At 51.3% G+C, this 16,181-nt stretch overlaps 1 protein-coding gene across 4 annotated transcripts in view; it reads left to right on the forward strand.

Moving 5' to 3' along the window:
- The first annotated feature begins 6,441 nt into the window (after positions 1-6,441).
- The window catches only part of SCARA5 (scavenger receptor class A member 5), a 118,137-nt gene continuing 108,397 nt past the window's right edge, over positions 6,442-16,181 (forward strand). For 2 of the 4 annotated variants that reach the window (XM_045880070.3, XM_045880071.3), the window contains exons 1-2: positions 6,445-6,818; positions 10,901-11,018. In XM_045880070.3, the coding sequence (XP_045736026.1) occupies positions 10,907-11,018 (112 nt within the window). In that variant the 5' untranslated portion in view covers positions 6,445-6,818; positions 10,901-10,906. Of the gene's footprint in view, positions 6,819-10,900; positions 11,019-16,181 lie in introns of all 4 variants that reach the window. The other 2 variants (XM_045880069.3, XM_045880068.3) reach the window with 2 other exon arrangements.

A 16,181-nucleotide genomic window follows, 5' to 3' on the forward strand; every position in this document is an offset into this window, starting at 1 on the left:
AACCCCGACCTCAGTGAGCTCAGAGCAAGCTAAAGCACCTTGTTCAGGCACCTGAGCAGATGGAGCAGTCCCTGAAACCAATGGTCCTTGAAAGAAGAGGCCCAGTCAGTGGAGACGGTGCCAGGAGAGGGACAGGGCTTGGGCTGGCCCTGAGGCGTGAGCTGTGTCGGAAAGTCCGGGGAGATAGCACTGGAAGGTGGGCAGTGGGTGAAGTCTCAGTAGGTGGGGGTAGGTGCGGAGGGTTGGGAAGGGAGGGGCCCAAGGGCCGAAAAAGAAAGGGGGATGAGGGTCAAGGTGCAAGAAAACAGGGTTGAGTGGGCCGCCATTGGCCTTGAGCAAAGAAGTGAAACCTCTGCTTTGGGCCTCTAACTCACAGACATTTTGGGCTATACTGCAGGACAGGAAGATGATGACAAGTGGGACATGGTTCCTCCCTTAGGAAAGTGACAGGCAGGATTGTATTATTGTCCTTTCAGAATAAATGGCTCCTCCCCACACTCCAGTAGCATGAGACATCTTCCACTGATTGGCACTCAGAGGAAAGGCCTTCCAGCTTTCTAAAATTTGTTTTTGTTTAAATAGTAAACAAGTCTTTTGACTAACTTAGCTCAGAATTTCCTTCAGTGCATCCTGTGGAATACTAGCCCTCTTCTCTGTATTCAGTTAAAAATGGAAAAGCCTTAATACTACATTCCCCCTCCCCCCACCCTTGTGGAGAGTCACCGTGCTCAATAGCATTTTAAAGGCTCCGATAAGTCCTGTAAATAGTCCTGTTAAAAAGTGCTTTTGCTTTGACCAGAGAATCCTTTTTTAGGGCACTCCTAGGGACATCTTATGACACAGTATCTGCCTTATCCCATCTGATCCTCACAACTACCTTGTGATAAGGGATGATTATCTTTAAGCCTAATGAGAATACTGAGATCGAGAAGTTTGGTGATTTGTCCAAGGACATGCACCAGGAATGATCAGATTGAAGTTTGGACTTGACACTTTAAATCTAGGGCGTTGTCCCTAATTCAGCCTTACAATGTCTGAGTTATCTTTTTAAGAGGTTATTGTATTTTTCCTAATTAATAAAGTATGCATAATTATTTTGGGGGGAAGGTATAGGAAGTTATAGAGGAGGAACTAAAAATCACCAGGAATGACTTAAAGCCGATCAGGCGTAGACTCTCCCAGACGTTTGGGCTATTTTCTGACTTGGAAGCCCCATTCTTTGGATATATCTTCCCTCCCTCACATTTAGCTCTTGTTGGCAGGGGGCAGGGGGGCAGGTGGCTGGGGTGATTGGTGGGTTTCAGTAGAGATCAGATGAGTGATTCAAGATAAACAATAAGATGGCAAATCAGAAAGCCTTTATATTATTGATCAAACAAAATGTTATAAAACCACAAAAGCCAAATTCTGATATCATTTTGTGTGTATAATAACCACTTTTTACCAAAACTATCTCCTTAACAAGCCCTAAGTTGATGAGATTTATTGTATCATTAAACAGTAGCTACTTTTAAAGAATAGCAACTCCAAATTCTGGGTTTTGAGGGATGACATACTTTTCACCAGAATAGTCCTGCAAAGCTGAACAACAGAAAAAGATGAACGCTGGTTTGTGAACAATTGGACAAAAACTATTTTTGAAATATTTATACTTCACATACACTGAGTTAGAAACCAGAGAAACAGAAAATTCTAAAGGCAAAAATTAAGAATATATGTTTTGTAAAGCAGGCCACAAATGAAGAAATAGCAATGACACTAGACAGTCAAATTTGTAGAGACAGAAAGTAGAGTAGGGGCTGCCAGGGGCCAGGAGGTGGGGGAAATGGGGAGTTAGTGTTCAGTGGGTAGTTAATTAGTGGGTAGTTAGTCCAGTTAGTGTAGTTTTGCAAGATGAAAAGAGTTCCGGAGACGGATGGGGGTGATGGTTGCACAACAGTGTGAACGTGCTTCTAAACTGTACGCTTAAAAATGGTTAAGATGGTCTATTTTATGTCATGTGTATTTCAGTACAATTTAAAACTTTTTTAAATTAAAGAAATAGCAAATTAGAGTGAAGATATAACATGAAAACCTTATAAATATGCACTGCAGACCTTTGTTCGCCCTAGGAGAAGAGGTAGACATATAGGAAGAGCAACAGACTGGGTTTCTAGCTCTACCCGGAATAAGATTCAGGCCCCCTGGCTCTTTGCCTTCATCTGCATTCTCTGTGCGCTAGAGCACATGGGCCTCCTGTCTGGACCTCCAGAATGTCCACTTTGTTTCCATACTGGGGCCTTAGGACCTCCTTGTTCCCAGGACCTAGGATGCACTTTCCCCAGATCTTCATCCAACAAATATTTATTGAGCACTTATTATATGTCAGGCACTGTTCTAGGCCTTTGGGAGGCGTAAGTGAGCTGCCTTCATGGAGCTGATCTTCTACAGACCATAAACAATACATTAGTAATCATTGACAAGCATAGTGAATTATGTAGTAAGTTAAGTCAATGAGGGTAATGGAAAAGAAAAAGAAAGTGGAACAGGGTAACGAGAATCAGGTGTGCTGGGGGGTAGACAGCAATTTGAAACCAGATCATTAGGGTTAGCTTCACTGAGAAGATGACATTGGAGAAACGGTGGGAGGGACGCAAAGGAATTAGCCTTGCAAACATCTGGAGGAGCCATTCCAGGAACATGGAATCATCCACGCAAATCCACCAGGCAGGGGCCTGCTGGTGTCCATGGAGATGCACAGACAGCGGGAATGACAGACTCAGATCTCAGGTAAAAAATATTAGAGTGACTAAGCACAGTTGAAGATGCTCGACTTCATTAGTCATCAGGAAAATGCAAATTAAGACCTTAGTGTGATGACTCTCCATACCCGCCAGAACGGATAGAATGTTCAGAATGAAATTACTAATGCAGGTGAGGATGTGGAGCCCCTGAAACTCCCATGTGCTGCTGGAGGGAGGGTGAACTGGCACAACCATTCTGGAAAATTCGTGGGCATTATCTGCTAATGCTGAACACCACATCACCCTATGACCCAGCAATTCCCATCCAAGGGATAGACCCGAGAGAAAGGCGCCCATACGTTCGCCAGAAGACATGCACGAGAATGTTCATAGAGGGACTCTTTGTAACTGCCCAAAACTAGAAACTACCCAAATGACCATCAACAGTGGAAAGGACAAATTAATTATGGTAGAGTCGCACAGTGGAACACTTAGAGCAACAAGAAGGAATGAACTGCTAGATCCAACCAAAGGGAATAATCTCACACACGATGCCGAAACCAGACACATGGTGCGTGATTCCATCTCTATGAAATTCAAGAACAGGCAAAATCATCTATGGTGAGGGCATGTGATGTAGTGGTTCCCTGGTGGGTGGGAGGGTTAGGGAGCAGAATGGGCACAAGGAGATCTTCTGAGGTGCTTGCAGTGTTCTGCCTTTGACCCAGATCCAGATGTGGTTTTACCAGGTCTATGCAGTTTAATATGCAGGGTGATAAAGATGTGTGCATTTTTCCTTAGGTGTGTTAGACTTTTTAGAAAGATTCTTGTTGGGGGCGGGAAACAAAGTCAGGCCTGAGGATGAAGCTTTGCAATTCATCCAACAAAAGCAGGATGTGAAGCCATGAGGAGCCCCTTGAGGGGTGCTGGGCTGTGATTCTCCACTCTAGTGCCTCCTCTCCCCCTGGGCCAGATCCTGAAGGATGGGGGCTGGGTCTAATTCATGTTCGTAAGAAGATTTGGAATACATTGCATAATGGTACACAACAGATGTTTGTTGAATGAATAACGGAATGTACGGAAAGGATCCCTGCAGATGTAGATGCTCTGGAGGTCAAAGACAGTTGTGGATGTTGTCTCCAGGAGCCCAGGCCGTTCAGTTTCAACATGCTCAGTTCCTCCATACGGAGACTGGGGATGATCACTTCCCATCTCCACCCTAGAGAGTCATTGGGACAATCAAATGAAATCATTCAAAGAAAGCAGGAAGCACTTGAGCACATGGACTGTGTTCAGGCGTGCCTGATTGGCTCCCACAGCCAGAGATGAGCTACTTCAAAAGTCTGTTCAACTCTCCTTCAACGCGATCACATTTTCATAATACCGTCTGGGGAAAAAAATGCCTATTATAAATGCCTTCTGTGACTGAATGGAAACAAGCCAATTTTTGGACCATTCTGACTTTAGGTGACAAGAAGGTGTCATTTTTTTTTAAAAGATTTTATTTATTTATTTGAGAGAGAGAGTGAGAGAGAGAAAGAGCACAAGAGGGGGGAGCGGGAGAGGGAGAAGCAGACTCCCTGCCGAGCAGGGAGCCCGATGCGGGACTCGATCCTGGGACTCCAGGGTCATGACCTGAGCCGAAGGCAGTCACTTAACCAACTGAGCCACCCAGGCGCCCAAGAAGGTGTCATGTGAACTACCAGCTGCCCGAAGGACTCTCACCCACTAGAAAACCCAGCCTCCGGCTCATTCCTATACTTCACTATCAAATGTGCCCTTGCCTGTTTGGGTGGCTCCACTCATAATAGACAAAGATCGGAAACAGCCCAAATGCCCTTCAACAGGTGAATGAGCAAACTGTGGTCTCTGCATATAATGGATAAAAATCAAAGAAGGAACCACTGTACATGCAACCATATGGACAAATCTTATTATAGGAAGTGCGGTGAACCAGAAACAAAAGGGAGAAATGGCCCTTTGCCTGAAGCTACTCGGTTTAAAAGGATAAGCTTTGTTCCTCCTGAAATGATAGAGTTAAACGGTTCTGTGCCTACTTGTGGGTCCGAGGTGCACAGATCCCTGGACAGAACATGCTGAGCACATTTCTGGCTGTTTTTAAGATTGCATTCCTGGGGATGTTGGGTAACTAAAGGACACTTTTTCACAAGAGGCAGTGCAGGGGCACGGTTAGGGCCCAAACCAAAGGGTCACGTTGTCTAGGGCGGAATCTAGTTCTGCCACTGTAAGCTGCTTGACCTTGGACAAGTTACTAAGTGCCTCTGTCTCTAAAAGTGGGACTAGTAACAGGATCTACCTCACAAGGTTGTCAGTGTGAAATGAGTTAATATATGGAAAGCACTTGGGGGCACCTGGGTGGCTCAGTTGGTTAAGCGACTGCCTTCGGCTCAGGTCATGATCCTGGAGTCCCGGGATCGAGTCCCGCATCGGGCTCCCTGCACGGCAGGGGGTCTGCTTCTCCCTCTGACCCTCCCCCCTCTCATGTGCTCTCTCTCTCTCATTCTCTCTCTCAAATAAATAAATAAAAATCTTTAAAAAAAAAAAAAAAAGGAAAGCACTTGGAATTGCCTAGCACATGGTATAGACTCTGAAGTGTTTTCCTCCACTTCCTGCCTCTCCCCTACCCCTCCCCCTAAACTCCTGCCTCTCATCCTCCTCCTCCCGCTCCTCGTCTCAACCCCTTGCTATTTTATTATTATTACCACTCCTGTGTTTTCCCTCGGTGAAATGGAGCCTCATATTGGAGCTGCTTCCCAGAGATGGTCAGGACGCTCAGTCACTGAAAATGACGAAGACACTTCTGACTCAGTTGTGGGTTGGCAGTAGCACTGTGGGGAATGCTGAGCCCTGGCAAACTGCCCTCTTGTACGAGGTCTGACCCTCTAGTATTGAGACTGAATTTTTAACCAATCCATGGGGGTGTCTTCATGACCATTACCTTCAGAGCTCTGTCCTCAGGGGGCGGGGGGCGGGGGGGATGTCCTTGTACATGCACAGTGCCGGCCAGTGGCTCAAACTTTTTGGAATTTTCCTGACCTCTTTCCCCATTGCCACCCCAATCTGAATGTAATTGCTCTCTTAACATTTGGCGAGGTCGCTTTTTGAAAATGTTTTCGGTCACACTTAGGTTTACAGTTATTTGTGCAAACCCTGAGGGCATCCTGGACTGCAACCCCCTTGAGGACAGGGAGCCCGTCTTCCTCATTCCTCTATCCCCTGGCCCTCGCGCATTGAGAACGCTCCCCCGATGCTGGCTTCGTTCCTGAAGGGCTTTGGGACTGTCTTTGCGAAGTTCCTTCAGCACTCACCGAACACTCTTCTGAATTGCTCCAGTGTGGCCAATCTGTGGCCTTTGGGGGTGGATGTGACTTCAGAAAAACACGGAAATTAATTCTAAGCCAAGTTTGGTGAGTGAATTGAGCAAAGCAAATTCGGCCCTATAAATAAGTTTATAAGGCTGGTTTCTTGTGTGGCTCCTGAGCCAGGTCCAGCTGCCATTCCCGTAGAAGCTTTCCAAAAAATTTCTTTTGCGTGGGGTTTTAGGTGAGGTGTGTGGAGTCCCAAGACGAGGCTGACTTCCCGCTCTGGGAGAACCGGGGGGCTGTAATACTGAGATCGGCCACTAGAGGGCGGATGTGGTCCAGACCCCAAGGGAGCTTGGCGATCGCTCCAAGAACTTTCCATTTATAAAGACCGCCAGAGTAGCTGCAGTTCACATCTCGGTATCTAGCAGAGCCGCTGGTGCCTGCACAGAACATCTCCCGAGCGCTGCCTGTGGCTGACTGAGGCGAGGCACCAGCACGGGGACTCCGCAGCCACAGGCCTGAGTCAGGCCCCAGGTTGAGTCTTGCCTCCTGCCCTGACCCTCCTGGAGGAGTGACCCCTGAGACAAGTCACGGAGCACCGGGGCAGCCTCTTTCTATGACTCCGTCTGGCTTTGGCTGGCTGTGGGGACAAGCTGTGCGGGGCTGCCTGGGTCTCAGTGCGGTGACAGCGGCCAGCTTTTCGGTCACCATGGCGAAGGCCGGGAACTGAGGAGACCCGCGCTTCTGCAGCCTTGGCGGGGGCGCTCAGGTGAGTCTTGGCACTAACTCTGTCCCAGCACCTGCGCACAGTGTCCCGGAGGCAGCCGCCCCCCGCTGTGGGGGACCCGGATGTGGCCAGCGGAGCAGGGCGCTGCGGGTGGGCATCTCGGGCTGCGGAGCCTGGGCGCGCAGCGCCAGGTGGGAAGGTTCCAGCTGTGGGCCAGTGGGGATCCACTCTGCCTGGCTCGTGTCGCAGTTCGGGAGCCGATGCCGGCAGCCGATGGTGCAGGTGACTGTCCCTCTGCATGTGTGAAGTGTGTGGACGGTCGTGCATGCCACTGGTGGGACGTGTGAAGGGACAGCTTAACACCTGCACCTTTCCAGCTTCGGGTTTTGATTTAGGTTAACCGTTAGCGGAGAGGGCCCCCTGATTTTTACTGGGTTTCGATGAGTTTAAAGCTATGCGATTCAAAGAGAAGATGCGAGCTCTGCAGAATTAGATGCTGGAACCCAGACACACTGTGTCTGCAGCAACAGGTGAGGCTCATGCTACCTTCAGCAGGAAGATCGATCGAGTCCTTCTGCTGCCCACAGAGTGACTTGTGAGTAAGGGTCCAGATTTTGCTCTGCTCTGTATTCACGATTGCTTTTTGCAAAGGGAACCCCGAAGAGCATTGTTTCTGGGCCTGACTGGCAGGAGGGAAGCCTCAGCAACCTGGAGACGGCGCCCCTCCCCTAACTGCTTGGCAGGATCAGAAGATGCCGTGGGGGGGGGGGGGGGGGTTCTCTCCGGACTCCCAGCACTAACTCGCTGTGTACCTTTGCTCATAAAGGCCTTCCCTGTGCACTATTCCACCAGAGGCTACCCATAACTGAGTGGTTGGCAGATGCGCTTCTCCCCTTCATAGAGGTGATGAACAAGCTCAGCGGATTGGGCCAGGTCTCGAGTAGTAGGAAGTGGCTCCAGGACAGGACCCCGTGTCCTCTGAGCTCTCCCCCGCCCCCGTAGGCCTATGTGGAACTGCCTGAGGTGGAGCTATGGATATCTGAGTGCTTCAGCTCTAAAATGAGGCATCAAAACATCCCTAAGAGGCCAGTAAGATGTCCCGTCCCTAGGGGAGGAAGGCCCCATTCTTTGACTTGAAACCCAAAAGTCCAAGCTCCTCGAGCTTTCTCCGTATGTCACTTTGGCATCCACACCCTGCTCATGTTTCTATGGTCCTGGTCCCTTCCCTTCCAGCTCTCAGATCCTCTCCTTGGCCCCAGGGCCCCGCTGACCCTCCTCACTGCCTGGTTTGGGACCCTAAATCCCTGAGAGGGACTGATACATGCTTTCTGGACGAAGCAGCCTTGTGGCTGGGTCAGTGCCCTGGGTGGGACGCCTTTCCCTGGTGCCTTACCCTTGCCTGGTATCATTGGCTCTTGCCTCTTGGGGCCTAGATTGCCTTATCTTTAAAGTGGGAACAACACACTGATGCTACCTGCCCCCCTCACAGTGGTCCTGAGAGGGCAGAGAGATCCTGGATGAAAATGGGGCGTGTGCACGCGCAAGAGGTGCAGATCGTCTCTATTATCACCACGCTTGGCAGTGAGTTTGCACCTTGCTTGAGAGCACAAACTTGGCCCCAACGGCTGTAAGACCAATGATCGAAGTGTTCAAATTCCTGTCCCTCATTTCCCAAGAAAGAAAAACAGCTCGAAATAAAACCTGGGGCAGACAGAACATTCTTAGGTTTCCTTCCCAAGTAACAAACATTAGCAGAGCTGGCTGAGCACTTCCAATCTCATCTCACTCACATCTGGCCTCTGCTCCGCCCTGGCCTCTCTTCTCAACCGCCTCCCCAGGCTGCTCCACCAGCCCCGGGGTGGGGAGGGGGTAGAAGCGGGGCCGCCTTACAGACACATTCCAGATAACAAGCCATGCATTCCAGCTCTGATCCAGGAGCTGATCAGCAGAGGGGACGGTGGAAGTGAAGATGGGGCTAACCTGGCCCCAGCTCATCTCCGCACCCCATCGAGCCCTGCCCAGAGGCCTGTGTGACCTCTGGGAAACAGCGCCTGTTGCCTTTGGCAGACACAGGATTATCGCTTGCAGAAGAGACACTGGCCTCCTGCTTTGCAGCTCCCCAGGATGGAGGCCAGAGGGAGGGGTGCTGCACTTAGTGCTTGTGAAACAAGGGAGGGTACCCTGCAGCTTAGCAGCAGTGGAATCGCTCAGGGGGCCCCACCTAGAAGCTCATAGTGGGTGGAGGACTTGGATGGAGCATGGGTGTTGGGAGGTTAGCAAACCGGACATAACCGCAGCAGAGAAGCTGGGCGGGAGAGGTTTGGGGGCTCCAGGGAAGCCCTGGGGCAGGGAGGGGAGATCCTGGCAGGGCTGTGGGCTTCCCCTGGCCCCCCTCTCCTGCAGGCTGGAAGAAAGGCCCGCAGAAGCTGTGAACAGCCTGCCCGTGCGTTCCTGCATGCACACGTGCGCACCTGTGTGCAGGGCACGCGGCATCTCGTTACTTGAAGCAGAAGCCCCTGTCCGTCCTTCCTGGGCCATCAAAAGGACAGTTGTATGGCAACTGGCCACTTCCGACCTCTTCTCAGCCCTGATGTCAGAGGTCTCTGGAGACTAACATCAAGCCATGAAAATAAGGGGTTTAGGTTTTGCTCTGCCTGCCAGAGCGGTTCAGCCAGGCTCCTCCTTCATTATCCCTATTTCCTGACACGATGCTGAGGCCCCCGTGGCCACTGCCTCCGAAGAGGAACTGATTGACTGCTCCTTTCAGGCATTGTGCCCCCCATCCCACCCCATGCCACCTGCCAGGCCCCTGTCATCCCCTCCCAGGTGGTAGACCCCTGGCTCGGCTCTCTGGGTCTCAGAGTTGAGTTTGCTCCACACCGGGCCTGGGACCCATCCATCCTCCCAGGGGCTTTTATCTTCCAGAGAATTTGCTCTTTAAAAGTGGATTTCTGGTTCAATATCCAGATCGCCCAAGAGCATCAGGACCAAAGGTCAAGCTAAATTTATGGCTGGAATGGAACTGAAATTAGAAAGTAATTTGTCAAATCACCGAGCATATATGTAAGAAAGAGAATAGCAAGTGTTTTATGTAAATAAACACTTGTAATTTGCCTCACAAAGTAGGTTTTCCTTATTACACAAAGAATGCAAACACGTTGTAGAAAACCCAGAATATCCAGCAAACAAAAATAAGCACAAAATCCCCACAATCCCCACCAGAGTCTTCTGATAAAGAGCAACCCGGAACATCTCCAAATATAATCTTTCTTGTCACGTCCTCAGGACACGTGTACATATTACAAAATGGGATGGTGTTGTATGCACTTATGGAAATGGTGCTGGTTTACTTCAAATAGCAGGCCGTTTTCCCAAGTGAATGGGTACATTCCCGGAACACCATGGCGTAGACCCAGAGCCCCAGCCATCCGGCTTCAGGAGGCCATGCAGACACTGGCCCGTCCCCCGGTCTCCGGCTGCCCAGGTCTTAGTGTCCGGGGGACTCCACCAAGGCCGCCTGCTCCTTGGGCTTGGCTGGGCGATGAATCCCTGCCGTGGTCCCACCGCACCCAGCTCCTTTGGAACATGTCAGCACATTTCCAACACACAGCGGGAGCCCAAGGCTCTCTAATGTGTCCAAAGCTCCAGAGGCTGGGAAATCATTCCATGGGGGTCAGGAGGGTCAGCTCCTCCAGGCCTCACCAAGCATGGCCCGTAGGGCCCCTCTGCCTCAGGTTCTGGCCCCAGCCAAGGGCTGTTGAGACGAATCGATGGATCCCATGATCAGAAAGGTCCAAAGGGCCTCGGCCTTCCAAAGCACCAAGGAAGTTGGGCGGGGACTTGGGAGACCTAGTGGGTGGCACCTGTCGATGAGAGGCTTCGGGTGTTCAGGCTCAGGGAGAAGCAGGCTTCCCGCAGAGCAGGGAGCCCGATGCGGGGCTCGATCCCAGGACCCTGGGATCATGACCTGAGCCGAAGGCAGACGCTTAACGACGGAGCCACCCACACACCCCTCTGCACATTCATTTCTGGGTCCGCCTATAGTTTATTCTCTCTCTCTCGCTCTCCCCTGCCCCCTTCCTCCCTCTCCTCTCCCCTCACTATTCTTCCTGCTGCTGCTGCAGGTCAGAATGGAGAACAAAGCCATGTACCTGCACACCGTGAGCGACCGGGACACCAGCTCCATCTTTGAGGAGCCCTTTGATGGCAGGAGCCTGTCCAAGCTGAACCTATGTGAGGATGGTGAGTGCCTCTGGCTTCGTCTTATACTACAAGGCCGGCCCTGCCTCCCTACCCGACCTTGGCATTGCCCCCGGGCTGTCGTGACCGCCCGTCTAATACTTCCTACATGGAATTTCAGGCTTTGAAAGGTCTTTTAATTCCTGCGTCTCTACAAATCTGTGTGACCTGCAAGATGTGTGTCCATTTCACAGATGAGCTGGTGGAGCTGGTGATTAAGGATCAGACAGCCCGTCAGTCACAGAGGCGTTCCAGCACTGAGTCTCCTGACTGCTAGGGCAGGCTTTTTGCCTCTTTGCCTTCCTCTCCTCTGGGTGGGTCAGGCTGGGGTCAGGCAAAGGCATCTGAGCTAGTGAGTCCAGACCTTCTCAGGTGAGGAGCCCCCAGTCCATTTCCCAAAGCATTTGTGAGGAGAGAACATACCTCGTCAAGGTGCTCATCCTCCCCCTGGGTCTGAGGTCCCAGATCACTCCCACAGGAAGGAGTTCCGCATCCCGGGACCCACTGCATCTTTGGGAACTGGTTATTTGCTAAAACTGGAAATTCAACGGATGCTTCTTCCAAAGGAGCCCAAAGCACCTTGCCAACAGACTGTATCCTGTGTAGCCAGAGCTTGACACTTAGTAGGTGCTTAATAAATGCTTGCTACAAGAATGAACACACTCCTCTTTGCAGGGAGCACAGGGGAGGAGAGCATTGTCCCCACTTCAAAGCTGAATAGAATGAAGTTTATAGAAGAGTCTCATAAAGACTTATGGCCAGTTAGGTAGAGACAGGCTGTCACAGAGTTCTCCAGAGAAATGGAACCAAGGGGATATATATGTATATAAAAAGTCTTATTATGAGGAATTGGCTTGCGTGATTATGGAAGCTTAGGAGTCTCACGATCTCCAACTTCAGGCTGGAGACCCAGGGAAGTGGGTAGTGTAATTCGATCTGAGTCAGAAGGCTTGAGAACCAGGGGAGCCAATGGTATAAACTGCAGCTGAGGGCTGGAGAAGATGACATGCTATGTCCCAACTCCGCGGGCAGGCAGGAGGAAAAAGTAAAGTCTTCTGCCTTTTGCTCTATTCAGGCCCTCAACTGATTGGATGAGGCCCACTCCCACTGGGGAGGGCAATCTGCTCTACCGAGCCCACCAATTCAAATGCTGGTCTCATCTGGAAACACCCATAAACACTGTTTCACCTGGCACCCATGACCGGTCAAGTTTACAGAAATCAACCACTTGGCAGGCCTTTCTCAAGGCTCTTTCAAGCACCATATTTTCTCTCCACTCTGCTTGCTGCCTTTGTCTCAAAATTACTCAGAGAGAGAAATGCCTCCCCATCCTGCTCTAACTGTGTCTCTCCTCCCACAAGGTGCTGAGTGCTGGAAGGGAAGTTGGGTAGCTCAGAGATGGAGGGATTCAGGACAGTCTCAGCAGGAAGAGGAGACAAGCTTTGGGCTCCTGACCGATAAGCCCCCACACCCTGCCCTAGTAAACTGCCCACCATTGTAGCTCTTCCTCTGAATTCCATTCAACAAACATATTTTGAGGATCTACCATGTGTCAAGCTAAGGGTGGGGTGCAAAGGAAGCTCCAAAGAGAAACTGAACCATCCTTACCCTCAAAGGGCTATGATCTCAGTGGAAGGGACTGGCCTGGGGACAATTACCCATAACATAAAGTAGGCAAAAATACATGTCAGCATGGTAGTCCCCCCTTACCTGTGGTTTTGCTTTCCACGGTCTGTTCTCCACACCGAACTGTGGTCTGGAAGCAGATGATCCTCCTTCTGACCTGTTATCAGAAGGCCTTGTGTCATTCACCTCACTTTATCTCATCACATAGCCATTTTATCCTCACGTCACAAGAAGATGGGTGAGTGCAGTGTAATAAGACATTTTGAGAGAGAGAGACCACATTCACATAACTTTTATTACAGTATATTGTTATGAATGTTCTATTTATTATTCATTATTGTTGTTAATTTCCTGCTGTGCCTGATCTATAAATTAAGCTTTACCACAGTGTGTATATATAGGGAAAAAAACATAGTACATTATAGGGTATGGTACTCTCCGTGGTTTCGGGCATCCCCTGGGGGTCTTGGGAGTATCCCCCCTGGATAAGGCGGGACTGCTGTACTGAAGTTAGGAGAAGCCTTTCCAGAAAAGGCTTTAAAGACTGAACACAATTTTGTAAGGGAAGAGGAGGGTGGGGAAAGGTATCACCAGCTGTGTCAGCACCAAGCCGGGCCAGTGTTTCTGTCAGGTTACTGCCGCCCGGGACGCCTGGGTCACTGGCCAGTGCTCAGTACTCCGACGTCAGCAGAGGCCAAGCTGGTTTTCACGCCCTTGATCTCGCCTTCTCCCTATCAGTCCCTCAGGAAAGAGGACTGGCTTGGCAAGAAAGAACTGGGGTACAGCATGGTGGGGGAGCCTGGAGGACCACTAGGGCCAGCCTGGGGTGCCAGTTGGGGCAGGGCAGGGACCCCAGGGCAGGGAGAGGCCAAGGGTGTGAAGTGTCACCAGGCCTCATACCCCTTACATCATCATGCTGTCTCTTTTTCTGCACCCCTGATTTAAAAAGACCATTTGGACCAGAAGCACTGAAAATAACAGTAGTCTCAGCCACTGTACCTTCCAGGCCCCCAGCGGGGAGGAGATCCGATCAGAGGACAATTTTAGAGCCGTGCCAGTAGGAGTCCTCAGGGGTTCCCCGAGGCCTGGCACCCCTGCAGTGTGGACACAAGTTGGAAGATGTGAGTGGAGGCTCTCAGTCCTCCAGGCCGTGTGACCTGACTGGGTCACATCCCTCTCTGGGCCTCCATGTCTGCCAAATGGGGGCAGGGCAGAGGGGAGGTCTCTGTGAGGTTCTGTCCAGTTCTAGAATTCTGTGCATCAAAACAGACCTGGTCATTGCATTCAGGGTGTGGTCCTTTGAAAACCTGAGTTGGAACATGATGCTGTCCTGAGAAAGCCCACAAAGCATCCCGCCTAATGAGAGTAATAACCCAGGTGCTGACAGTAGCCAAGGAGGCTGCTGACATTCACCTTGACCCTGCTGGCACTCTCACCCGGGGCCTCTGCCCCCCAGAAGGTTGCTCTTTCACCTCCTTCAAGTCTTTGCTCAAATATCACCTTCCCCATTAGGCTTCCTGTCCCCTTGCACTCCCCGCCCCTTCCCTTGCTTCTCTTTTTCCTTTATCCCATAGTCCTATTCCCCCCTAACACACTATGTAATTCTTATTTATTATGCTTATATTTACTGTCTGTTCCTTGAGGGAAGAATATAGGCTTGACAAAGGCGGGTATCTCTGTTTTGTTCACTGATGTCTCTTAAGCCTGGCACATAGTAGGTGCTCACTAATTACTTATTGGATGAATGAATGAATGAATGAATGAATGAATGAATGGACATTGGGTTCTTGAAATCTAAAGGTGGCAAAACAAATACATCCGAAGCCTGATCTCTAAATTGTCTGGTCTCCCCCACTCTTCAGTGATCTGGCCTCCAGGCATTGTGGGTGGGGGGTTGGCGTGAGGAATCCGGAGAGACCAGAGTGTTGAGATGAAATCAGCCACCTAAGCTTGTGGGTTTCTGGTTTGACTTTTCCCCCCTTCCCTTTCATTTCTAAGAGGAAACCAGTGAGCTCTTACTTGAGGAAATTCAAGCCAGATTGGATCTGTTTCCCCAGGATTTTGTTCTTTGATCCTCATCTCTGGAGAGTGTACCTGGAGAGGGAGAGGAAGGGCTGTGGGGGGAGAGGGAGGCTGATGGGAAAGCAGAGGGTGGACAGAGATGGGGAAAGGGAGGGAGGCCCGAGCCGCCTCATGGGCCCTGAGTAGATTTAAATGGTAACGTCTAGTAGGCCTTGCAGCGGCTCTGAGTCCCTTCCAGGATTTTCCCCTTGAAGGAAAGGAGATGGGGGGGAGAGGTGGTGTCTCCAATTGGCCCTGGGGTTATTAGGATCTGGGGAAGCAAAGTTGCAAAAATGCAGCACAGATATTAAAGTGTGACTCAGACTTGAATGCAGGTGGGACTTTAAAGACATGAGGACGTAAACTTGTTATTTCGGAGGTGATGCATTGAGAATGCCCCTCCCCTCCTCTCCCTCCCCCTCCCCCCCTCCTTTCCTAACTTGTCTTCTCTTTCCCTCCTACCCTGTCTTTATCTCTCCCCTTCTTTCTCTGGTAGCAGGTGAGAGGGGAGGGGGAGGGTCTGTTACTTGCCTTGGTTCCTCTGTCCCCTCCATAAGAGGCCATCTCACCCAGCTCCTGCATGGTGCATCCCCACATCCTGCAGGGTGCTCGCCCACAGCCCCTGCTCCCGGACATCTTGGGACCTCCCCGCCACCCCCCCCACCCCCCCTGCCCCACACCCCTTGTTGGGCCGTGTCTCAGGACCCTGCCTCCTCCCTTGGGTCTGAGCTGTCAGCATCCCCATGGGAGCCCCCTGTTGATGGGCACGCCCCAAGGGCAGGGCGGCCTCCCCTCTGTGCCACCAGGGGGAATAGCTTCCATTCCAACTGTCTTGCTGGAATTGCATGGAAGGGCTGATGGCAGAAGGCGACCTCCAAGGTCCCCGAGCCCAGCCTCCTATGACCTCCTCGACCACTTCTACCTCTCTTTGAACAGAAACCCAAATGGGGGCCAGCTGGACCCGCTTGCCCCTCTCCCCCCCTTCCCTCCCTCTTCCCCTCTGCTCTCACCTTCCCCCGTGTGGCCTTTCTTTTCCTGCCTGCGTAGCTGTAGGCCTCTTGGGTCTGACGCCGGAGGCGGAGAAGGCGGAGGGCGGGGTGTGGGTGGTGTTTGGCTGGGCCTGGCTCCTCCACGGTCCTTCCTGAGGGCCAGAGAAAGGTGTTAGTGTCAGAAAAATATTGTAGTCATGTTCACCCCGCGGCCTCAGACACTCCAGCACGCTCACGGCGTCATCCGGCGGCCGCAAATGGGAGGCTCGCGGAGGTAATGAGTTACACATGCTCCGGGCTGCGCCCCGCGCCTGCAGCCAGGCTGCTTGCTGAGTGCAGGGCCCGAGGCCCCCGCTCCGGCGTTCCTTCCCCATAAAATTAAATTATTCTCCTCGGGGAACCCCCTCATCTGCCTTCTCATCAATCAGATTGCCCTGGTGCATCTTGGCGCAGCTCAGGGCTGCCGGGCAGCTGCCCAAGGTCAGGGGTG

The sequence above is a fragment of the Mirounga angustirostris genome, unplaced genomic scaffold, assembly GCF_029215605.1.
Source record: "Mirounga angustirostris isolate CCGP_5_RB_7025 unplaced genomic scaffold, mMirAng1.0.hap1 SCAF_2, whole genome shotgun sequence".
Lineage (NCBI taxonomy): Eukaryota > Metazoa > Chordata > Mammalia > Carnivora > Phocidae > Mirounga > Mirounga angustirostris.